At 58.4% G+C, this 24945-nt stretch overlaps 1 protein-coding gene across 5 annotated transcripts in view; it reads left to right on the forward strand.

Annotated features, from left to right (window-relative positions):
- The first annotated feature begins 876 nt into the window (after positions 1-876).
- Positions 877-24945, forward strand: part of DOT1L (DOT1 like histone lysine methyltransferase) — a 61748-nt gene continuing 37679 nt past the window's right edge. For 2 of the 5 annotated variants that reach the window (XM_047094621.1, XM_047094622.1), the window contains exons 1-2: positions 877-1018; positions 17767-17810. In XM_047094621.1, the coding sequence (XP_046950577.1) occupies positions 938-1018; positions 17767-17810 (125 nt within the window). In that variant the 5' untranslated portion in view covers positions 877-937. The remainder of the gene's footprint in view (positions 1019-17766; positions 17811-24945) is intronic. The other 3 variants (XR_006964870.1, XM_047094623.1, XM_047094624.1) reach the window with 2 other exon arrangements.

Below are 24945 nucleotides of genomic sequence, written 5' to 3' on the forward strand. Positions count from 1 at the left end.
CCTCCTTGTGGGGAAGCTTACTTATTTCCTCCTAAAGACCTTCACCTGATTGGACGGGGCCCACCCACGCCATGGCGGGTAACCACGTCCTTTACCTAAAGTCCACCGATTTGAAAAGTAGCTCCTGGCCGCATGTGGAGTACTGTAGTGGACGCAGGAGATCAGGCACGCTCTTGGGTGATCCTCTCGGAAAGCGCAGCTCCCTGCGGGCAGGGCATTTCCCCCTGGTCACTAACGAGTGTCCAGGCCCCGCGCCCAGCGGGTACTCAACAAACTGCATTCTTGCTGGGCGAGTCGGGTGCTCCGAGCGGCGAGCGGCGAGCGGCGAGCGGCGGCGGCGGCGGCGGCGGCCTGGAGGCCGACCCTCCTACTTAACCAGGAATTACGGCTTTACTACCGGCGCGGGGGGCGGGCCCCATTCCTCCAGGGGCGGGGCTCGAACCTGTCATCCCACACGCGCGGGGTCTCCCCGGGTCCCCGCGTCGGGCTGGCGTGGGTAGCCGAGGGCAGCCGAGGACGTGCGTGCGTGCGTGCGTGCGGGCGAGCCCACGGGGCGGGGCTGCGGGGGGGCCGCGCGCGGCGCGGCGGGCGGGGCAGCGGGCGCGCGCCGCCTCCTCGCGCCGGGCCCCCCCCGCGCGCGCGCGGCGAATGGTTCGGCCCGGCCCCCGGCTCATTGTGCTCGCTTCACGCCGGCCCAAGATGGCGGCGGCGCTGGAGGCCCCGGGCCTGTGACCACAAAGAGGAGCCGGGGGCCGGACGGGGAGCGCGGCGGCGGCGGCGGCGGCGGCGGCGGCCGAGGCTCAGGCCGGGCCCCCCCCCCTCCCCTCAGCCTCCCGCCCTCCCGCCCTCCTCCGCCCGCCGCCCCGCCCCCGCCGGCGGCGCCGCGCCCCTCCCCCAACCGCCCGACTAGCATGGTGCGGCGGCCGCGCGCGCCGACATGGGGGAGAAGCTGGAGCTGAGGCTCAAGTCGCCCGTAGGGGCCGAGCCCGCCGTCTACCCGTGGCCGCTGCCGGTCTACGTGAGTACTGCCCCCGCGTCCCCCAGCCCCCCGGCCCCGGGTCCCCGCGGCGCGCCGCGCCCGCCCGCCGACGGTGCCGCCGGGGTCCCGCGGATCCCCCTGCGGGTCCGTGGCCGTTTGCGGGGCCGGGCGGCGGGGCGCGGGGCTGCCGTTGCCGGTGCCCGCGGCGGGGTGGGGGTGGGGGGTCCGGGCCGGCGGGCGAGCCGGCCGTGCCGCGGTGTGTGCGCTGACACCGGGGTTTCCTTCTGTTTGGGGTAGTTTATTTTTTGCGCTGTCAGTGTGCCCGGCTGTTCCGTTTGGGGGATGCCCTGTCTTCCCTCCGCGCCGGGTTTTCTAGCCCCCCTGCTCTCGAGTGGGTGGGCTGGCCGGACCCTTGCAAACGGGACGTCCCGGCTCCCCGGTCCCGGGTGGGTGGGCCGGCCGGACCTGGGGCACGAGACACGCTGTCCCCCGGTGCCGAGTGACCCTTGGAAGATGACAGGCCGAGCGGAAATTTACCAAGGCGGCCGCGGGGCGCCGGGGCGCGGGGTGGGCGGCGTGGCGCGGTGTCCGCGGCCCCGGGGCGGCTCGGGCCGGGCAGTGTGCCGTTGGGCGGGGGGGCGCGGCGGGCCCCCCGGCGGGCGGCGTGGGGGCGCCCTTTGGCGCGAACGCCTCGCGGGGAGACAGGGCCTCCGGGGGACCCGGCGGGGAAGCCCGCGCGCCCCGCCCCTCACGCGCGCTCCGTGTGTGTCAGTTTTTGGAAACGTCGCGGCCAGGGGCGGGGTCGGAGCGCTGGGACCGCCCGGGAGCGGGTGTTGGCTCCCGGCCCCGGGTGCTCTGCGGTCGTAGGGTTTCGCGGTTGCCAGCCCGCCGCGCGCGCTCCGGAGCTTTCTATTTTTGCTTATCCTGCGGCCGGAGGCGGGGTCGAGCCCGGGCTCCGGCTTTTCCGGCTGGCAGCGCCCGTCTGTGTGTGTGTGTGTGTGTGTGTGTGTGTGTGTGTGTGTGTGTGTCCGTCCGTCCGTCCGTCCGGGCGGCCCGAGCAGTGGGGCAGGGCGGGGAGACGTCCAAGGTGACGACGCGCGAGCGGGGAGAACCTTCAAAACTCCAACCGTCGCACGGGCCTCCGCCTCTCTCGGCCCTTGTGACAGCGCTCGGCATGCACCAGTTGGCTGGCCAGAGCGTTCTTTGAAACGGAACTGGTTTTTACCCGCGGTGGCTCCCACGTACTACGGCCGCTCTCTTTAGCACAGCGCAGCTCTGGGGGTTTTGACGGATCCCTCGCCCCTCGGCCTTCCCTTCTGCTGCTCCTTCGCTGCCAACTCGCCCCTTTCCTCCTGGCCGCCACTAATCTCCTCTCTATCCCTGCAGTTTTGTCTTTTCCAGGAAGTTAGATAAGTGGATTCTGGCCGCTTTCTCTCAGCCGAGCATTTCTGAGACTTAATCCGCGTTGCTGTGGGTATCCGAAGTCACGCCTTTTTCTTGCCATGTCGTATTCCGTGTTTTCCTTTCCCCCTTGGCAGGCGGGTGCCAGGACGCGGGGGATGTTTCCTGGTGGCGGGGGTGGTTACGAATAAAGCTGCTATGAACGTGTGGGGGCAGGTTTCTACCTGAAGTTGAGTTTTCCCCTTGGGAAGTATTGGGGAGTGGGGGGGGCACTCTGCTGTGTTTGACACTCGAACATCTTACAGATGGGTATTCTTGAGTATTGGCAGAGTGAGGAAATTCACTGCGGGCCACTCTCCAGGCATTTGGTACTATGGTGAAAGCTCATCCGGAGACAGTCACGATGTCCCCACCGCTGTCTTTTATTTGGAGCGGAGCAAGGCCACAGCGATTCGTACCTGCTGTAAATAGGCCCTTCTGTGTTGGGCCCGGCAGGACCTGGCTTCCCAGTGGTGGGTGGTTCTGAACTGCAGAGCCTCTTTCCCTCACTGGCCTCGACCTCGTTTGGCAGGGGACAGGGTTGTGCTGCCCGCCTGGCCCAGCGCTCTGCCTGACGTGAGCAGGCCCGTTCCTGGCATAGTTGTGCCACTGCCGGGCCAGCGGGCAGGAGGGCCCAGTGAAATCCTGCAGTGGCCCGCAGCAGCTCGCTTGTCACCGCTTTGTAGTGATGCCTGCGGCCTTTCCGCACCCCTACTGAGGGATTGTGCTTTCTCGTGGGAAGGGGGAGGCGGTACCTTTGGGAGGGTTCGTACTCTGTGACGGCTCGATGATGAATGTTAGGAAAATGGACCGGTTGGTGAGTTAACTTTCCAGAAGGTCACGTTACTCATCTGACCGCATGTGTGAGATGACGGGGCTTATTTGTTCACTGATTTACCCGTTCTGCAAGCACCTGCTGGGGACGCAGAGGGCACTGGGCAGTGTTCTGCTCCAGAAACCTACAAACGCAGGGAGGTAGGTGACTCATACACACAGAAGTGCACTTATGGTCCGACTTAGTCCTAGAGGGCAGGGCTGCTGGTTTCACCCTGGGGGGAGGTGGGGGTGGCTTCCCGGAGGCGGTGGCCGGGCATCTGGAGGAGGAAGTGTCAACAGCCACAGCCACCCACGCTGGGAATGTCCAGTCTCAGAAACGGGTTTTTGGGGAAATTGACAAGGGGGAGGGGGCAGGCTGAGTTTTGTTCCTTCCGTGACTCAGAGTTCTGGGATACCTGCCTGCTGCTCACGGTGGCCCTGCTTTTGGTGGGAAAACCAGGTCTCCACCGGAGGGGAGTTTGTGGTATTTTTGGTTGCCTGGTGGCAGGGTGTGGAGTGGCCCTTCCCCTCCTTGACTTATTAAGCCTGTGGGCGGGGGAGCGGCCCCAGCGTGACTGTCCCCGCCTTCAGCTTCCTCCCCGGGAGCCCACGACTTCTCTGACGAATGCCCTCCAGCAGTCATGCCCTTTCAGCGGGGCTGTGAGTAGTAGCTGAAGTGGGCGGGCAGAGTGAGCCATCCTTCCCTGTGACTCAGAAAATATTTTCTGACACTGACCTCGCTGGTGTGAGCCTTTTGCCTAATCCACACTCAGGTGGAAGGCAGATTAACCCTTAGATAACTTCGTGTGGGTGGAGTAGCCACTTTAAAGGGGGGAGGGATAATCGGAAAGGGCTGAATTTCCTATGTGGTCCCTGAGGTCCAAATGCCTGCTGGTGCTCTGTTCCCGATGGGTGGGAGCCAGAGGGAGCTGGGAACTTCAGGGGTTCTCCAGGGAGGCGGTGGCAGAGCTTCAGGGGACCTTCCTGCCCACTCTACCCTCCCTCTGGGAGCTCTGTCCTTTTTGTCCTTAAACTTTCATTTTTTAATATTTAATTTAATTTAATTTAATTTAATTTAATTTAATTTAATGTTTATTTTTGAGACAGAGCATGAACAGGGGAGGAGCAGAGAGGGAGACACAGGATCCGAAGCGGGCTCCAGGCTCTGAGCTGTCCGCACAGAGCCCGACACGGGGCTCGAGCCCTCAAACTGTGAGATCATGACCTGAGCCAAAGTCGGACACTCAACCGACCAAGCCACCCAGGCGCCTCTGTTCTTAAACTTTTAATTTCGAGATAATCGTGGATTCACTGGAAGCCATAAGAAATAACAGAGACATTCCACGTTCTTAAACCCAGCTTCCCCCAGTGGTGGCATCTTACAACCAGTGAGGAGAACGATCGTATCGTTGAGATTGGTACAATCCAGATACAAAGCGTTTCGGGGTCCTCTTTTCTCTAGGAGTTTTTTCTTTTTTTTTAGTGAGTGAGTGGGGGAGAGAGGCAGAGGGAGAGAGAGAATCTTAAACAGGCTCAGTGCAGCACAGAGCCCGGTATGTGGGGCTCGATTCCACGACCCTGGGATCGCGACCTGAGCTGCAACCAAGAGTCAGGTGCTCAACTGACTGAGCCACCCGGGCGCCCAGGGTCCTCTTTTGAATGCTGGGACCTGCGGGGTGCCACCGGTCTGCAGCTGGGAGTAAGCGGATCCTGGGCCCCATGCCTCTCTCCTGGGGAACTTCTTCCTCTGCCTGATGCCCCTGCAATTGTGTCTTCGTCTCCCCAGCTGTGGGAATAACGTTCCTGCTTCCTTTTTCTCAGGGTTGTACTTCCAGAAGCCTCTCCCTTGCCTTCTCTGTCCCCTCGAGCTGTCCCTACCAATTCCACAGCGTGTCTCCTGCTAGCGCCGGCCCATGGCATTGATCCTGTTTGCCGAGGACCTGCCGCATTTTGGGGGGTGCCGGGGTGCGTCTGCCACTCTGCAGCCCACATGTGGCTCTGGTGCGCCCCTCAGTTCCCTGCACGCCCCTTGCTGTTCCTCTGCCCCGTGCTCTTCTCCCGGACCGGATTCTCTCTTCTCCCCTGCCTGCATCCCCTGGGCACCTCGCAGGCCCTCTCCCCTGCGTTGGACCAGCCCCTCTTCTGGTGCACAGCACCCGGGGTGCTGCTGGCGGGAGTTGGGAGGTCAGGGGCTCTGGCCTTTATCGTGCAGTCTCCCTAAGCCTCAGTTTCCTCATTTCTGGAGAGGCTTCAGCCTGAATTCCCTTCAGTTAGTCACGGGGGTGCGTGGGCTAGTGCACAGAGAGCATTAAATTCACTCCAGGTGCAAGCGGGGGTGAGCGTTCGTGGATGTTCACTCTGATAATACTTCTATCGTTTAAAAACCCGAAGCTTCTGTTTAGGAGTTGGGGAACAGGGCTTCCGGGGCTTTGTGGTGGGGCTGGGGCGGTGGGGGCTGTGACTTGCGGGACCACAGGAGCTCTGGAGGGCTGTTTTGCAGGGACGTGTTTAAAGTGGTTCACGGGGTTCTGTTTCCCTGGTCTGCCTGTGGCTCACTGTGGGTGGATCTGCTCTCCCATGAAGGGGCGGGCACAGGAGGCCAGGCTGGATGGGGAGGGACACAGGAGGGACCAGGATGACAGTTGGGGGTGGGGTGGGGTTCAGGGGCAGTGCTGGGTCTTGTGGTTTTTGTTCATCAGTAGCGGCTTTATTGCAATATAATGCACACACTGTACCATCTATCCATCGAAAGTACGATTCCACGGATTTTAGTCCCTTCACGGGGTGGTACAGTTACCACCTCTAATTCCAGCACATTCCATCACCCCAAAAGGAAACCTTCGCCCACAACAGCCACCCCCCCAGCACCCCACCCACCCCACCCAGCTCCTGACACCCATGAACCCCTTCCTGTTCATGGATGAGCCTGTTCTGGACGTTTCACAAATGTGGACTCACACCCCGCGTGGCCTCTCGTTTCTGGTTCTCTCCCTTAGTGTTGTGTGTTCAGGGTCCGGCCGCGGGGCGGCGGGTGTGGGCACCTTGTTCCTGCTTGTGGCCGATGGACGTGCACGTGCATGGCGGACACGCTCATCTGTGGACGTGCGCGTGCGCAGCGGACCCGTCGTATGTTCTGGGTTCGTCTGTAGGGCAGCGGGTGTGGGCTCCTCGCTCCTGCTCGCGGCCGAGGGACGTTCCCCTACGTGGATGGACCAGGTCATGGGATCTTGCGGCACCAGGTGGCCAGCGGCTGCTGCTGGGATGGCATAGCTCTAGACTCCCCTGCCTTGTGGGGGCTCCTTCCTCCGGACCCCCTGGTCATTGGGGTCCGCAGAGCACGGCGTGCGGGGCTGTATGGGACCGAGTTTGCGCAGGGGTAAGCTGTGATGGGCCCGGCCCGGCCCTCTGGCCTGCTTGCTCGGTAGGGTGGGCGTCCCTGATGCCGTGCTTGGCTCCTGGGACCGCTCGAGCTCTCCTCACGCCCTCCGGGTTTTTCACCCTTCTCTCCTCCAGCTGGACTCAGGCCTCGTGGCACCCCTGTGGCTCTTCTTCCCACGGAGACTCGAGGGGCTCAAATGTTAACTCGTCCACCGGAGCCGCTCTTCATGATGGTTTGCTGAGGGCCACGCAGCAGGCCTGGCACACTGCTGGGAGGGTGTCCGGTGGGACTCCCTTGCCCCCTGGAGTTGGGGCTGCCGGGGTGGTAGGCAGGGTGCTTTTGGATGCGGCCCTGGCCTCTGAGCACCCTCGTCCGTCGCAAGGCCTGTACAGGTCAGTGCTGGCGCCGGGAAGGGGGTGCGGTGGAGGTGGTGGCGGGGGGCTGCGCCCTCCCTCCCTGTGAGTCTCAGAGCAGAGGCCTTCCCTGAGAGCGCCTGGCCCAGCACCCTCCTCCCTGGAGGGAGGTTACCTGAGCAGCATCAGCTGCCCCCGTTCTGGCCCCTTTTGCAGCGTGACGTTACTCCGGGGGGCCACGTTAAGTTTAGTCCTTAAAACTAGCGAAGCTCCAAAGCCGTGACGAGCAGCCTTGACGTTTCGCGCAGCTCCTGGAGGTGCGTTGGCCGCTCTCGGCGGGCGCCGTGCTTCCCCGCGGGGTAGTGGCTTGTCCCCTCACTCGGCTCCAGATCTGGCACTCCCCACGCGGGTGCCCCCGTGTGGCCATAGTCACCGTGTGGGTCTTTCAGAACAGACGTTTCTCTCCCCGCGCCGCCTCCCGCCACGGACGTACGGCAGGCCCAGAGCCCCAGCGGTCTCCGTGGCTGCGTAGACGCCAGGGCTGTGAGCCGCGGGGCTGCCTTCCCTGCGCAGCTCTCTGTGTGGGCGTGTGGTGTCTGAAGACCCGGCCAGTTGAGGGCAGAGGAGAAGGACCGGCGTGACTAGGAGGAGGGCTTTCCAGCACAGGCTCCAGTTCACAGACCAGGGAGCCACGCAGACATGCCCCCCCCCCCCCCCGCCCCCAGGTCCTGTCCTTCCTGACTGCAGGCCTTCCAGCAGGAGGGCTCCGTGCTTGGTTCAGTGCGGACGGCTGACCACGTTTGAACAGGGGTGCCCTCGCCGGCCTGATTGGCTGTCTTCGCCCAGGCCCGAGGCAGCCTGCCCTGGTCCCTGCCCCACTCTGCACTTTGGCCTGACGATAAGCGGGAGCCAGAGACCCGCCCCTTGCTCCCCTCCTGGAGCCTCACCAGTAGCTGCCCCCCGCCTCCGGAGGGTGGGTGACGGGGCTCCCAGGGTCTTCTGCTGCTCTGAGTCCTAACCCTCTCCTGGCTGTATCTCCAGGGTTGGCTAATGCTCTCCTACCCCAGCCGCGTTCCCGTTGTCTTTGCTCTTATCTGTAGATGTGGACTCTCGTTTTGAGTTCCTCTCATTCTGAGCTGGTAAAAGCGCTTTTGTGATTCTTGAATTGGTCATCGGGAGGACAAACCACAAGTTAATTGCTTTTGCTCCTGTCCGGTGATCTTAAGCAGGAGCTCAGACTGAAGTGGTGCTCTTTGTTTTAAAGTGTCAAGGGGGCACCTGGGGGGCTCAGTCGGTTGAGCCTCTGACTTCGGCCGGGGTCATGAGCTCGCGGTTCGCGAGTTCAAGCCCCATGTCGGGCTCTGTGCCGACAGCTCGGAGCCCGGAGCCTGCTTCGGATTCTGTGTCTCCCTCTCTCTCTGCCCCTCCCCTGCTCACGCTCTGTCTTTCAAAGATGAATAAAAGTTAAAAATTTTTTTTAAATAAAAAATATTAAAAAAATAAAGTGGTCAAGAATGAGCATTCATTTTGTCACAGGACCTTCTCTGCTCAAGTGGATGGGCCTGTCAAAGGGAAGCTTCTGGATAAAATTTAAGGTGACTATTAAAATAGCAAATTGTCCACACTGAGTTTTAAGATGTTTAAACAGATTCAGACTGTGATATGTTCCTTAATGTGAGTGTTACGTTACATGTTTTTCTTATTTTTGTGTTGAGGAATATAGAATTTTAGCTGGGGAAAGGTATCGCGAAGTTCACGGAATCATTAGCATGTGCAAAAGATTTCAAGTATGCGATATTTTTTTTTAAAGATTAAAAAAAACTTTTTAATGTTTACATTTATTTTTGAGAGAGAAAGAGAGAGAGCGAGCGAGAGCGAGCATGAGCGGGGGAGGGGCAGAGAGAGGGAGACACAGAATCCCAAGCAGGCTCCAGGCTCCGAGCTGCCGGCACAGAGCCCGACGCGGGGCTCGAACTCGTGAACCGTGAGATCATGAGCTGGGCCGAAGTCTTACGCTTAAGCGACGGAGCCGCCCAAGCGTCCCCAAGATTTTCCCTCTGACCTCTGCACTCACCTGCACTCACCGTGGGTCCGGGACTCACAGCCTCAGGATAAGGAGCCGCGTGCTTTTCCTGGGCCTGCCGGAGCCCCAGGTGTGCCATGAGTGTCTTGGTGCTGCTCCTGCCAAGTCCAAAGGCGGCCGGCGGTGTCTCCCTCAGGCGGATGGGGGGGGCCTCCCGGGGAGGGCGGGCTGAGGGAAGGGCCCAGCTGCACTGCAGCGGGAGCTTCGGGGTCCGACCTCCCTGTGCAACTTCGTCCGTTTTCCTTGGAAGAGATTTTGAACTTGAAAGCACGTTGCACAAACAGAACAGGGTTCCTTTGCGCCTCACTCAGCTCCCATGACACCGGGATCAGAGCGGGGCCGGCGCTGAGGAGACCAGTGACTTCACCTCCCGTGTCCCTGTCTGCTCAGGCCCAGCCCAGGGTCCCCCCCTTTGTGTTCAGTTGTCGTGTGTCCTCAGCTCGAACCTGCCGCTGCTCCTCACGTCCAAGGAAAGGCCGGCACCCGTCCCGACCTGCACGCCTTGTGTGCCCTGCAGAGGACGGCCCGTCCTTGCAGAGGGGCTCTCGTGTGGGGTTGGAAGTGGTTGTGTGTTCTCGGCGGGTGTCCCACCGGCACGTTGCTGCCACTTTCCCCCTCCCCCTGTGAGGGGCGCTTCGAGACTGTCGGGGACCCTGGTCCTCGAGTCGGCCCATGGGCTTTCTGGCCCGAGGGGGGCCTGGCCTGCAGCACTGGTGTGGTGGGGCTTTCGCGCGCCCCCCCCCCCCCCAGCCCTTCAGCTGCTCCTGCATCCGCTTTGGGTCCTGCCCGCGTCCTGCTTCTGCACTTTGAGCCTCCGCGTGGCTCCTGGGTGTGTATGCCGTCTCCGGGCCACGGTCCAGTCTGTCCGGTCTGTGAGCCAGTACCCTGTGTTCCAGAACCGGCCACCGGGAGCGCCCCCGGGCTTTGTCCTGGGCCCTTGGCATGCCTGTGCCCCTTTTTGGGACACGTCTTGGCTGCCTGCTGTGCCAGAGGTTCGGGCTCCCCTGTGTGTTCTCTGCGCTGGCCCTGGAATCAGCCCTCCCTCCAAGGAGCCCGGTTCTTTTCAGAGCCCTGTGGAGCGGGGGACCGGTGCTGAGGCGCGGTGCTGTAAACCCGGATCTTAAACCCATGCAGCCCTCTTCATTGCTACGGGTCCTCGGGGGTGGAGGGGACCGCCCTCCTGGCTGTGGCCGTCTTTCTGCGGGGCGTGGGCGGGTGGCTCGGGGTGCTCCGCACCTGGGTTCAGAGCTGGGCTGCCCAGCCCGCCCCAGGGTCCCTGGTCCCACTGCAGAAGCTCATTCCGTCAGTAAATGCTGTCCGCGGCCACGTCCGGCTCTGTGTGCTGCTGCCGCGGGGAACTCCGCGCTTCCGGCTGGCACTCTTGGTTGGACTTCCGCGTTCCCACCTGTGTCCTCCTCCCTGCCTTCGGTCGGAGGTCTGCTCCTCCTTGGCCGCTCCTTGTCTCCTCTCTTACCCCCGAGTCACCCTGTGAACACTGGCTGTTTACTGTGTGTGCCCTGGGGGTCTCTGTCTTAGTTTGCTTGGACTGTAGCAATAGAACCCTGCGGCGGGAGGGGGGTGTGGGGGGCCTCTCACGGCCAAGATGACGGCTGGCGGCGTTGGTGCCTGGGGAAGGCCCACTTCTGGCCGGCAGCCCCACCGTCTCGCCGTGTTGTCACATGACACAGAGCACTCCAGTCCCTTCGTCCTCTTAACAAGGGCACTAATCCCATGAGGGGTGGGGGCGGGTCCCATCCACCGTCCCTCCCATCGTCCCTCCCACCGTCCCTCATGACCTCACCTGACCCTCCCCACCTCCCAAAGTCCCTGTCTCCTGACCATTCTGCTGGGGTCGGGGCCCTAGCATGGGGATTTGGGGACACAAACGTTCTGCTCCTTACAGTCTCTCTGTCTTTCCACCTGGCCCCTCCAGCGGCCCTGAGAGTGCTTCCGCGTTGGTGTCTTTGTTTGCGGTCGTCGTCTTTTTTTTTATTTTTTATTTTTTATAACATTTATTTACTTTTGAGAGAGAGGGAAAGAGAGAGAGCGTGCACGCACGCATAGGGGAGGGCAGAGAGAGAAAGGGACAGAGGACTGAAACTGGGCTCTGTGGTGACAGCGGAAAGCCTGACGCGGGACGCGAACTCACCGACCGTGAGACCGTGACCTGAGCAGAAGTCAGGCGCTTAACCGACTGAGCCACCCAGGCGCCCCTAATTTGGCTTCTTATCCTTTGAAGTCTGCTGGCTGCAGACCCAGCTCACTAGGCCACGCCGGGCTCCCCTGCCTGCGATGGCCCTGGCTTGGCCCGGCGCTCTGTTCTTATGAGGCCTGTCACCCTCGTGCAGACCTCAGCTGTGGGCTGTCCTCTCCTCAGGCATGGTTGGCGGGGCTGGCTTCCACCGCCTTCCTGGAGTCTGCAGCGAGGGCACCCGTTGTTGCCACCCTGCTGTCCCCTTGCCGGGGGCGTGCGGACATGTGGGGCTGATGGCGGACCCGGCTGCTAGGATTCTCTGCTGCCGCTGCTGCGTGAATTCACGCGTTTCCACATGACAGCCTTCCCTTTCTTGGTGCTCGGGCCCCGCACGTGCCGCGTCGTGCTGGCCCGCCGTCCTCGCCACCGCTCGCAGCCCCGGCCCCCAGGTGCGCAGGCGTATAGGCGGATGGATGAGGCCGAGCGCCCCAGCCGGGCCCCCCGGGCCCTGTGCTCTCTGCCCCGCTGGCCTCCTCCCGGACTGAGTTTTCGGGACGCCTGTTGATTTTGCCGTGTCCTTTCTCGCCCTCCGGCAGACATCTGCCGGCCAAGCTGGGCCGTGTCCCGTCACCCACCTTCATTCTTGTTCTCCACTCTGGGAACTCTGTCCACACGTCGCCTTCCTGTCCACGGCAATTCCCACGTCACGGCGTGCGTGAGTGTAGCCTTCTGTGTCCTTAGGGCTGCGGTTCGCAGAGTGGGTCCCCCAGCCGGCAGCCTCGGCCTCATCTGGGAACTTGTTAGAGACGCAGACTCCAGACCCCTGACTCTGAAACGTTGTGGGTGGGTCTCATCTGTACTTGATGAGCCCTCCGGGGGGGTTCTGGTGCCTCCCAGGACCTCTCGGGGTCTGCCCTCCTACCGTGATCCCTGACGGGAGCGGACGGTGCTCCTTGGGCGACATTCTTGTCGGAAATGGGGATCGGGAGAGTGGAGTTGGCGGGTGGGTTCGTCGCAGTAGTACGTCCGCAGAGCGTCCACCGCGGGCTCCCCGTGTCATTTTGCCCCCCTCTTGGTCTTCCCTTGCCTCCGCGCCCTGAGCACAGAGCCCCCGCCAGCCGTGCGGACGCGCAGAGTGAACGAGTCGAGGCAGCGAGGGGGGAGGGCATCAGACGCCCCTGTGCAGATCCCTTGCGGTGAGACTCGAGGGGTGCTTGTTCTTAGCTTTGCCCTCAGGGCGTAAGAGGAGGCTGGGCTGGGGCCGAGCACGACAGCGGGGGATCCCCACACCCGCGCTCTGTCCGCGGTGTGTGCTGGGTGGTGCTGAGGACAGTAGGGTCAGGGCGTCTGAAGGAATGAAGCTGGGGCCTCAGATCAGCACCCGATTGGGGAGCTGGGTGATGGCGTCATCTCGGTGTGGTGACTGCTCTCCGTGTGGTGTGCACTCGAAGACACGAGCGCTTGTACTTAGCATGGACGTTTGCGTGCGCTCCCCAGAGCGGGGGACCCAGTGAAGCTGAGTGCCCGTTGCCAGCTTCCTAGGTAGCAGCGTTCGCCAAACAGGTGTTACGTGGAAAAACGTCTCTGGTTGCTTCATTTGGGCGCCCAGATGCGCTTAGTGATGAGAGAGCGGGTCAGTCCCTGCCGCAGCAAGCCGACGTTCCTGCCGTGGGCCAGCGCCAGGCTGGGGGTCCCTACAGGGAGACCGGGCCCAGGGCACAGACCTGGGATTCCGGGGCTCCTGGGATGGAGGAGGAGGATGGGGGAGGGCTGTCCCTGGGTAGCAAGACAAGGGCCTCTCCTAAATCCAGGCTTCCTCGGGGCTGTTCTCAGTCCCCCCTTGCCGGTCGGCGTCTGGCGTCTTCCCTGAAGGCCCGAGGAGCAGGAGGAGGCCACGTCCAAGAAGTTGGGTTTTCTGAATCATTTATGGCGATCGGCGCTTCTTAAATGACACAGCTCACAGCTGCCAGTGGAGGCTGGCCAGTCCCTGAAAGGGTCATTCTGCGATCTTTGGAGGCATAGTTGTCAACTTTTTTCCTTCCTTTTTCTGCTTAAAAAAATTTTTTTTAATGTTTATTTGTTATCGAGACACAGAGAGAGAGCACAAGCAGGGGAGGGGCAGAGAGAGAGGGAGACGCAGAATCCGAAGCAGGCTCCAGGCTCCGAGCTGTCAGCACAGAGCCCGACGCGGGGCTCGAACCCACGGACCGTGAGATCTTGACCTGAGCCCAAGTTGGACGCCCGACTGACTGGGCCCCCCAGGCGCTCCTTTTTTTTCTGCTGGATTTCCTCTTCTCACAAACGAGCCCACATTCCAGGCTCCTCCCCACGTGTGCAGGATTTGGTGTGAGACAAGCAGCTGGCAGGCTGTGGCGGGTTCCTGTGAGGACAGAGGCCGGGGTGCGATGTGAGCCCAGCACCCTCATGTGCCCGCCGCGCCGCGGCTGCTCGGGCTGCTCTGTGCCTGCGTCCGGGGGCTTCGCGAGGGTGTGCAGCTCGTTTCGTGACTTTGTGGTGAGGACTTGAATCAGGCCCTGTGGTGAGGGGCATTTCTAGGGTTTTTCTCCTAGGCAGTGTGCTCCCAGGCAGGTTTGTTAGCCTTAACGCCAAGTCTGGATCGGTTAGCTACGGCTGCATAACAGATTACCCCAGATTTAGCAGCTGGAAGCAACACAGTCTACTAGGTCATGATTTCTGTGGGTCAGGAGTCCGGGAGCAACTTAGCTGCGTGGCTCTAGCTCAGCGTCTCCCACGAGACACAGTGGTGTGGTCGACACAGACCCACCAGGGCCGCCTCGTCTGAACGCTGGACCAGGTGGGAGGAGCTCTTCGTGCCAACGCCCTCCGTTGGCGGGAGGGCTCAGCTCCTCTCCACATGGGCCTCTCTGTGGGGCTGCTTGTGACCTAGCAGCTAGCTGGCTTTCCTAGAGTGTGAGCCGAGAGAGAATTGGTAGAAAGTTCTAGACTGACTGCCCTCGTAGACCTTGCGATACAGTATGGCGTTTTCTCCGCTTTTCAGGGTCAGTCCGTGCAGGAGTCCGGTGAGCTCTTGCCAAGACTGTGTGTCTGGGTTTCGTTAAACGTTACTGAGCGGCAACAGGGCAGAATCGTCGTGTGAGAATCTAACGAACTCTGCGTTTTCCTACTGAGGTCGGGGGCAGGGGGTGCTTTTAATGGTGGGGAGCATTTCTTCTGTGGATGTTTTTGCTGTTAACAGCTCTTTTGAGGTATAATTCACATACCGTACAACTGACCCATGTAGAATGTCATATTCACAGACTCGTGCAACCATCGCTACTGTGAATTCCAGAACTGTCCATTACCCCAAAAGAAGCTCCATCCCCATCAGCCATCACCCTCCCAACCCTTCCAGGCCCCTGCGCACAGGTGTTTGGACGTGCTGGTTGTTTTGGGCGTCCGTATACTTGGGGGTGGAGTCGCTGGGTCCCGTGGATGTTCTGTTTAAACATCACAGGAGCTGCCGGGCCGCTTTCCGGAGTGGCTGCTCCGCGTGACTTTCCCACCAGCCAGGCGTGAAGGTTCCTACTCCTCCTCCCCAACACTCAGGCCTGTCACTCCCATTCTAGCTGTCCTCGCGGTTTTGATTCGGGTCCCATCCTGGCTCAGCTGGCAGACATCTTTTCGTGGCCTCGTTAGCCTCGTCTGGCCACTGTCTGGCCACTGGAGCATTTTCTCTGTAACCGTGTCAGTGTCGATATGTTTTCGTGGCTTCATTTGTCATTTTGTTTTGAGCTCTCCCGAGTTCCCTGTACACACAGGCACACGTCGTGGGTACTGTGGGTTTGGTCCCGGGCCCCCAGAGTAAAGCGAGCGTGTCCATAAAACGACTCACGCAGATTGGTTTCCTGTGCGCATACAAGTTAGGTTTAGGCCACACCGTGGCCCACCGAGTGTGCAGCGGGATGACGTCTGAAGAAAAGGCAGCGTGCGTCCCTTAAAGGACAAACGATTTGCAAAAACGCTCACCATCGCCTGAGCTTTCGGTGAGACTGACCGCTGATCTCCGCGGCAAATACCACAGTGATGAAGTTTGGAGGATTGCGAGAGCGGCCAAGACGTGCCACGGACTCCGCGTGAGCAAGTTGGAGAAAGGGTGCCGAGGGGCGCGCTCATCACGGGGTCCGCGCCGCCTTCGGTTTGTGAGAACGCCGTGCCTGCACAGGGCGGCAAAGTGAGGTGTGTCCGTGAGAGATAAGGTCCTTCTCCAGATGGATGGTTTGCAAAGTTTTTCCCTCTTTCTGTGGTTTGTCTTTCCGCTTCCTTGATGTCCTTAAGTGTAATCGTTTCATTTTGATGAAATGTACCCCACCTGTTTTTCCTCCCCCGGAGGTTTACGAGGTCATTGTAGGGGTGGGTGTGTCGCCGCCCGGCAGGGACTCTGATTGGCCCTCTCACTCATCACCGAAGCCTGTGCCCCCATCTGCAGGATGGACTGGTACTTGGGAGCAATGCCGGCCGGCCACGGGTGGAGAGGGCTTGGTGCCATCTGAGCTCATTGGATGTGTCACCTACTCCCCTGCATTGCCATTTACTCTCCCGAGCTCCGTGGACACCTCCCGCTGCTGTGGCCATCAGACCTTACGCCTCTCTAGCGTCCGGATGGGGGGTGTGGACCTAGAGGGCCCAGGGCTGAGCGGATGGGCCGGCTCAGCGATGGGCCCGGGCGCTGCACTGTTGGGGCGAGCGGTCGGAGCAGCGGGAATCGTGGCTTCCCCCTTGTTCGTGATGCTGTGTCACCAAACAACAGGGAAGTGCCCGCGAGGAGTTTGTGGGGACCCCGAAGGTAGCGGGGTAGATTCCTCCGTGCTCAGCTAAGAGGAGCTCTGTGTCCGTCCAGCCGGGAGGTGTGGAGTCGAGGCTGAGACGGCAGACGAGCTGCCGCGATTCCTTGTGTCACCGGCTCCTCATCCTGCACAGCCTCCTGGGGAATCGGGCCACCGGGCTGTGTTCCCGCCCGCGGGGGCCCAGAGAGGGTGGCGCAGGCGGGCGTGGGGCTCCTGTGTCCGAGGCCTTGGGCCGTCTGTCCCCGCGGCCCGCGGGGCGGCTCTCCTTGCTGCCAGTTCCCGTGGTTCCCGTGAGACCGGTGTGACCTCACGCGCCCAGCAGACCTGCCCCCCAGTTGTCTTCTGACACTTACCGCGAGGTGTCCGGGCCACTGGTTCCCGTTAGTGGTCCCCACCCCGAGTTTCCGACTCAGTGGGTGGCACCCATGCTGCTGGTCAGGCTCCCCTCAGTGGGGACCCCTGGCCTGCGTGGGGTCTCCCGTGCCGGACGGCCCGTGACCCATCTTGCACCCCGCTATACGCAGGCAATTAATAGTTGTCATTTGATCCTTCGTCCGTTGGAGGATAGCATTGAGAACGCTGCGAGCTTGGTTCTTTTACCTTAAAGAAAAAGTAAGGCTTAGCGCAAAAGGCCACACGGTGTGTGATTCCATTCACGTGAAATGTCCAGAAACAGGCACATCCTGAGAGACAGAAAGTGGGTCAGTGGTTGCCGGGGGGATGGGCCGTGGCAGATAGTGGGGACGGGGTAGCTGTTTGGGGTGAGAAGAGTTCTGTAATAGTGCTTTGGTCGCACAATTCTGAAAGTACCGCAGCCACTGGGCTGTGTGCGTGGAGCGGGCGAGCCGCCTTCTGGGAGAATGCTGTCCCCAGAGAGCCGTGGCTACTAAACTGAGGTTAGGGCCCAAGGTCCTTGGGGTTGTTTTGACCATCACTGAGTGCGGGACGGGACCGGAGGCTCTGCACTAGGACCCGCCCCCCGCCCACCCCCCTCTCCCCCCTCACCCCCAGGGTCTGTTGTAAAGCCTGGCCTGAGAGGTGCGGTCACTGCCGCAGAGGAGCTGTTCGCGGCTCTGAACCTGACCTCTCGGCACCGCGCACGCCTTCTCTGTGCCGCAGCAGGTGCGGTGCTCGTATCAGAGAAGCAGGGGGCCAGAGAAAGGCCACTCGCCGCATCTGGTCCTGCTTTTTTCAGGGTCTGGGGTCAGGGCTGTCGGGACCCCGGTGAGAGGCCTGGAGCGAGCCCTTGGCCTCCTCTGTGAGGAAGGAGCAACAGTGAGCCCCCCGCCGCCCCGCCCCGTGTGACAGGCATTGTGGGAACCTGGCGTGATCAACTGTGGGGTTGGGAGGTGTCTGCATTCTGGCGGGAGGACCGCCACATGAGCTTTCCCCGTGGCTGTGGTACTCGTGTTTCCCCATTTTACAGATGGGGAAACAGAGGCCTGGAGATGTTCAGTAGCTCAAAGCCAGGCCCGCGGCTTCCAGGCTGTAGGAGCACATGGGGGCTGTGGGTGAAGAGTCAGCAGAGGTGGGGGTGCGAGGTGGGGAGAGAAGGGTCGGGGCATCGACGTCACCCCGGGTCCCTCCTCCCTGCCCGCCTGGGAGGGAGTGCCACAGGTCCAGCTCGGGCCAGGGGCGGGAACTGGCTGGTAGGCCCTGCCTGGTCCCCACACCCTGTACCACCGGAGGGTGTAAAACCTGTCCCTTTGTCTTTCAGGACAAACACCACGATGCTGCTCACGAAATCATCGAGACCATCCGGTGAGTGTGCCACCTGCTGGGGTGGGTGAGGTCTCAGGGTGGCCCCCACCCCCACCCCGTGCAGGCCAGCCCACCTGTGCTCTCTGCGCATATGGTCTGGTCTGTGGGTCGACCCCACTTTGCCCTGCGTGGCTCCTCCTGGGGGCACCTCCGGAAGACTTGAGGGGCAGTGACCACTTGGTCAGAGGAGTCCGCGTTGTCCTCGTGTGGCCCGGAACAGGTCTCAGTGCTTCTCTGAGACTTGGTGCCTTCCTGTGGAAGGGGAGGGAAATGCTGAGCCGGCAGGGCCCTCGGGGGCTCTCCCCTCCTCCCCTCACCCCCTCGTTTCCCTCTCCTCCCTCTTGGATTGGGTGCTGACTCAGCTTTCCTGCGGCTGCTTTTCCCCTCGGTACCTGGGACGGCCTTTTGCTGGCCTGTCCTGCGTGCGAGTGGAGAAAAGCCCCCGGGCCCTCCTGGGCCAGTAGGTTGGCGACCTAGACAGGACCCGGGGGAGGCTGCCAGCCGTTCTGTTTCTCGTGGGCCTTTTCTCCCGTGCTGGCCTGGGGTCTGGAAGGACGTCCCGAATGCTGTCGTGGCTGGACCGCTTCTCGTCTACGTGTTCCACGGTCAGACACCCCGTCCTTCTCTGAGCTCCTGCGGCAGGGCCGTTGCTGTGTGTGCGTGGCTTTGGCCTCTCTCGCTGTGTTGTCCCTCAAAGTCCGTAAGCATACGGCCACCCCGCAGGCCACAGCCGTGAAGTCTGCATGAACCTGCCGAGGCTGCTGGCAGGACGGGGCTGGTGAGAAAGCCAGGACGTGAGGTCCGGCTGTGACGGGAGTGCTTTCCCTGCCGCCTGGCGGGGCCACCGAACCCCCGGCGCTCCGGCTGCCTGAGCCCGTTTGGTTTGCTCCCGAGGCCAAGCTGAGTCTCCTTGCAAGAGTGTTTGCAATTTTAAGTGAAATAATCTGTGTAGATCTTGTAGGGTGGGCCTGAAACCAGTCAATAGCGTTAACTGGTTGGCTTGGTTTGATTTATGTTATTAAAAAAATTTTTTTTAATGTTTATTTATTTTTGAGACAGAGAGCATGAGCGGAGGAGGGGCAGAGAGAGAGGGAGACACAGAATCCGAAGCAGGCTCCGGGCTCCGAGCCGTCAGCACAGAGCCCGACGCGGGGCTCGAACTCACGAGCCGTGAGATCACGACCTGAGCCGAAGTCGGACGCTCAACCGGCTGAGCCCCCCAGGCGCCCCTGATTTATGTTATTTTTTAAAAAGTCTCCTGGTTAGGAAGTGGGAGTGTGGTGGTTAACACAGCGGCTCTGAGTCAGGTGGGCTGGAAGCCGTTTCTCGTGTGTAGGGCTGGTCACTTGTCCCTGGTGCTGGGGCTCAGCATCGGCTCTGCGGCCTTGGAGCCAGCCCTCTGTCCGCAGTCCCCTGTGGCCTCGTCCCCTCCCGAGGCCATTCTGCGGGAGCCTCACATCGGGCTCCCAAAACGGCTTCACCTTCTTCCTTGCTGTCCCTGCAGACCCGTTCTGTCCGTTGGCAAGATGGTCAGTTACTTCAGTGTTCTTTCTCTTATTTTCCTTTGCGCGGTGGGGAATTTCCAGCAGATACGGAGGTAGACAGAGGGTATACTGAACCCAGGTTCCCGTCACCCAGCCTGACAGCGACCAGCTCATCGCCACCTAAGTGTCATCTGTACCTGCACACACTTCTAGTCCTTCCTGTAGTTGTATGTTTTAAAAGTGCAGTTGCGGGGCCCCTGGGGGGCTCAGTCGGTCGAGGTTCCCGCTTCTGCTGAGGTCACGATCTCGTGGTTCTTGAGTTCGAGCTCCATGTCGGGCTCACCGCTGTGAGCACGGAGCCCACTTCTGATCCTCTGTTCCCCTGTCTCTCTGCCCCTCCCCCACTCGTATTCGCTCAAAAATAAACGTTGAAAGAAAGATTAGGAGAATTATGAAAATTTGGAATATAGTGGGCGTACAAGAGCCACACACAGGTAAGGTACACGTTCTGACGGGCGTGGACGTGTCCACGCATGCGCAAGGCAGCCTCGGGAGCGGGCATCTCCGTCGCCTGTGCGGGCTCCCTCGTGTCCTCTGACCTGCGTCCCCCCACTGCTGTCCCCAGGCAGCCCTGAGCTGCGTTCTGCCTCTGCAGGTTACTTTGCGTGTTCTAGAATTTTACGTACGTGGACTTGGTCAGTAGTGCTGTTGTTTTCTCCTGGCTCCTTTCAGCACACGATTTTCGGGTGGTCGTGTTTCCTCTTTGTTTCTGAGGAGTTTTCCCTCGGAGGATAGACTGCAGTTTGTTGGCGACTGTTCGGGTCCTGTTGGACTCTGGCGATTATGAACAAAGCCATTGTGAACATCCACATGGGGGTCTCGTGTGGACGTGTCTTTGGTTCTTTTGGCAAATACCCGGGAGTGGGGTTACTGGGTTTTATGACAGCTTTCTCAAAGAGGAACGACCAAGGTGTTTTCCAAAGGGATCCGCCTGCTTTGCACCACACCACCAGTTCAGGAACCTCTGTGTAGCCCCCCCCCCCGTGCACCAGCATGTGGTGTTGCGGTGGGTTGGTCTTGCGGTTTCTGATTTGAGCTGTGTAGTGGTATTTTATTGTGTGTGTGTGTTTCAGTGTTTGTTTGTTTGTTTGTTTAGAGAGAGCTCAAGCAGGGGAGGGGCAGAGACAGAGAGGGACAGAGAGAATCCCAAGCAGGCTCCACACTGTCAACACAGAGCCTGACGCGGGGCTTGAACCCACGTACCGTGAGATCATGACCTGAGCTGAAACCAAGAGTTGGATGTTTAACCAACTGAGCCACTCAGGTGCCCCTCATTGTGGTTTTAATTTGCATTTTCCTAATCACTAATAATGTTCATCGTCTTTTGCCTGTTTTTAAGAACTGATTTTTTTCTCACTATTGAATTTTGAGTATTCTTTTTTAAAAACATATATTTTTTTAACATTTATTCACCTTGAGATAGAGACAGAGTGTGAGGGGCGGGGGGGCAGAGAGAGAGGGAGACAGAGAATCCAAAGTAGGCTCCAGGCTCTGAGCAGTCAGCACAGAGCCCGACGCAGGGCTCAAACTCAGGACTGCGAGATCATGACCTGAGCTTAAGTTGGACACTTAACCGACTGAGCCACCCAGGCTCCCCAATAGCTTAATTTTCAATAAAAGTTCGACTTGTTCACATTTTTCTTTCATAAGTTGTGTTTTTTGCCTCTTAAGAAATATTTGCCTAGGGGCGCCTGGGTGGCGCAGTCGGTTAAGCGTCCGACTTCAGCCAGGTCACGATCTCGCGGTCCGTGAGTTCGAGCCCCGTGTCAGGCTCTGGGCTGATGGCTCAGAGCCTGGAGCCTGTTTCCGATTCTGTGTCTCCCTCTCTCTCTGCCCCTCCCTCGTTCATGCTCTGTCTCTCTCTGTCCCAAAAATAAATAAACGTTGAAAAAAAAAATTAAAAAAAAAAAAAGAAATATTTGCCTAAATATTGCCTAAATATTTGCTCTTGAGCTCACAAGGGCTTTCTTGTATGTTTTCTAGAAGTTTTACAGTTTAGGTTTTCCTTTTAAATCTTTTCATCCATCTTGAGGAAATTTTTACATGTGGTGCAGTGTATGAGTTGAAAGTTTATTATTTTGCATGTGGATGTCCACTGGTTCCAGCACCATTGTTAATGACACTGTCCTTTCTCTATGAAATACCCTTGTCGCCTTTGCAAAAGTCAGTTGACAGTGTAAGAGTTGGTTTATTTATAGACTCGGTTCTGTTTCACTGACCCCCCCATGTGTGTCCTTTGGCCAAAGAAGACCTTGGTTACCTAGCTGTAGAGTAAGTGTTGGAAGTGGGTGGAATAATTTCTCTTTGTCTTCTTTTAAAACATTGTTTTGGTTATTCTACCTCCTTTGCATTTCCATGTACATTTTATCTTAAAGTTTATTTTCATTTATTTGAGAGAGTAAGTGGGAAAGGGGTTAGAGAGAGAGGGAGAGACAGAATCCCAAGCAGAATCAGCACGGAGCCCGACGTGGGGCTCGAACTCATGAACCATGAGATCATGACCTGAGCCAAAGTCAAGAGTTGGACACTTAACCGACTGAGCCACCCAGGTGCCCCACATTTCCATATAAATTTTAGAATCAGCTTGTTGGTTTTTGCATAGTTTTGTTAGGAATTGCATTGAATCGATAGGTCGTTTGGAAAGATTTGCTGTTGCATTTTCCGGTATTGGGTCTTTCAATCCATGAACATGGTATATCTTTCTACTTACTTAGGTCTTTCTGTGTTTCTCTAACAGTCCTCTGTTATTTTAGTGTGGGGTCGTGGACACCTTTTGTTAGATTTGTTCTCAGGCAGTTAAGCTTTGGGCACCACTGTAAATGGGATTCTGTGTTAAATTTTATTTTCCAGTTAACTGCTGCTCATAAGAAAGAACACAATTGATTTTCATACATTAACCGTGATCTTTTGCTAAATTTATTGATTCTGGTACTTGATTGGTAGATTTATTAGGAGTTGCTGTCAGAAATAATCATGTCATCTCTGAGCAGGGACAGTTTTACTTCTTCCTTTCAGTCTTCACGGTTTTATTTCTTTTCCTTGGTCTTATTGAGGTGACTAGGCCCTTCAGCCTTTCCTCACGGAGATGACGTAAGCTGTAGGTTTTTCACAGATGCCCTGTATGAATTTGAGGAAATTCCTTACTATTCCTGATGTTGTTTTTACTAGGTGCGCCCACAGCATTGTAGTTATGTTGAAAGAAACAGTCTGTCACTTTTAGGAGGAATGCTGACGTATTTCTGAGGGACACACTGGTAACATTTGTGGCCTGCTTGTGAATAATGTGGAACGGGTGTGGAAAACGGTTGTGACAAAAAGCGTCCATTCCTGGCAAGAGCCTCAGTGCCGCGAGAGGCACACGGCCTCTAATTCTGCCTTACTGTGGAGTGACGTCAGGCTTGACCACCCGGTTGAGGTGGCGTCCACCAGGCTTCTCTGGGGTGTAGTTCCCATTTCCCCCTTTTTAATACATACCTCGGGTGAGGTCCTGGGGAACTATGCAGAGATCGCGGTTCCACTTGGACTTCCGCACCACAGGTGGACCTCACCTGCCGCCACTGCTTACTGCTGTGTTCTAGGCCTCATCCTCTCCTTGGCTGCTGATCAGAACTCCGTTTTCATGTTTCATCCCATGAGCCGTGATGCACTCCTGCTGTTACAGCCTTGTTTCACATTGTTCCTGTGCTGGCCACCGAGGGCTCTCCGGTTCGTCCCGTGTCCCTTTGGCATGCCCCCTGCCTTCCTGAGCACATCCTTGTTTTCTAGAACCACAGATGCTCTGGAGTCACCTGAAATCTCCCATGTTCCAAACCTTCGAATCAGCAACATCTCTGAGGAGCTCTGGTTTCTTTCTCTTTTTTTTTTTTAATTATTTTTTTAATGTTTATTCATTTTTGAGAGACAGAGCATGAGCAGGGAAGGGGCAGAGAGGACACAGAATCCGAAGCAGGCTCCAGGCTCTGAGCCATCAGCACAGAGCCCAGTGAGGGGCTTGAACTCACGAACCGCGAGATCGTGACCTGAGCCGAAGTCAGACGCTTAACCGACTGAGCCACCCAGGCGCCCCTGGTTTCTTTTATGAGAGGATAGTCTGTGCTGCTTTTTTTCTTTTTAATGTTTTTTAAAAAATTTTTTTAATGTTTATTTTTTGAGAGAGAGATAGAGTGTGAGCAGGGGAGGGGCAGAGAGAGAGGGAGACACAGAATCCGAAGCAGGCTCCAGGCTCCGAGCTGTCGGCACGGAGCCCGACGCGGGGCTCGAACCCACAGACCGTGAGATCATGACCTGAGCCAGTTGGACGCTTAACCGACTGAGCCACCCAGGTGCCTCTTCTTATGTTTATTTTTGAGAGAGAGAGAGACAGAGAGACAGACAGAGCTCGAGCAGGGGAGGGGCAGAGAGAGGGAGACACAGAATTTGAAGAAGGCTCCAGGCTCTGAGCTGTCGGGAGGTCGGTGCCAGGCCTGAAACCCCAAACCATGAGATGATGACCAGAGCCAGAGTTGGATGCCTAACTGACTGAGCCACCCAGACGCCCCAGTGCTGTTTTTTGAGATTGAGTTGTTTGCGTTGTCCTTGCTGAGTTGTGAGAATTCTTGACATGTTCTGGCTGTGAATGCCTCGTGAGATACTTCATTACACATAGCGTAGCTGCTTGTGGTTTTAATGGCATCTTGACTAGTGGAAGTTTTCAGTGTATCAAATTTTTTTTTAGGTTTATTTATTTTGAGAGAGAGAGGGAGGGAGAGAGTGCACGCAAGCAGGGTAGGAGCAGGGAGAGAGAGGGAGGGAGAGAGAATCCCAAGCAGGCTCCATGCTGTCAGCGCAGAGCCTGACGCGGGGCTTGAACCCGTGATCCGTGAGATCATGACCTGAGCTGAAGTCAAGAGTTGGACGCTTAACTGACTGAGCCCCCCTAGGCGCCCTGTGTGTCAATTTTACAACCAGGTCGTCTGCTTCTCCAGAAGTTGCTGGGCTTGCACTGGGCACTACTCTGGAGTTGGCGGTTCAGTTTTGGGGGAAGGGCCGCTTTAACAATGTGGAGTCTTCTGTGAGCAGAGTTTCCCTTTTTTCGTCTTTACGTTTGCTCAGCAGTGTCTTACAGTTTTCAGCGTAGAGGTCTTACAAATCTTTCATTAAAGTTATTCCGGGGGGGGGGGGGGCGTCTGGGTGGCTCAGTCGGTTAAGCGGCTGACTCTTGATTTCAGCTCAGGTCATGATCTCAGGGTTGTGAGTTCGAGCCCCACATCGGGCTCTGTGCTGGCAGGTTGGAGCCTCCGTGCGATTCTCTCTCTCCCTGTCTCTCTACCCCTCCTGGGCACACACACTCCCTCTCTGCCCCTCCCCTGCTCATGAGTTCACTCTCTTTCTCTCTCAAAATAAATAAGTAAACATTAAAAAACAATTATCCCTAGGTATTTAGCCTTTACTGCTATTTTAAACGGCATTAAAAAAATTCATTTCAAAATTCTTTGTTGCTGACGTATGCAAATAGACTTCATTTTTGCCCATTGACCCCACGTGTTCTGACCTTGCTCAATCCACCCGAGTTCTAGAAGTTCCTATGTAAATTCCTTAGGTTAGTCTGTGTG

This window comes from Lynx rufus, unplaced genomic scaffold (genome assembly GCF_022079265.1).
Source record: "Lynx rufus isolate CCGP_SWC_20201006 ecotype Redwood Valley unplaced genomic scaffold, mLynRuf1.p SCAF_4, whole genome shotgun sequence".
NCBI lineage: Eukaryota > Metazoa > Chordata > Mammalia > Carnivora > Felidae > Lynx > Lynx rufus.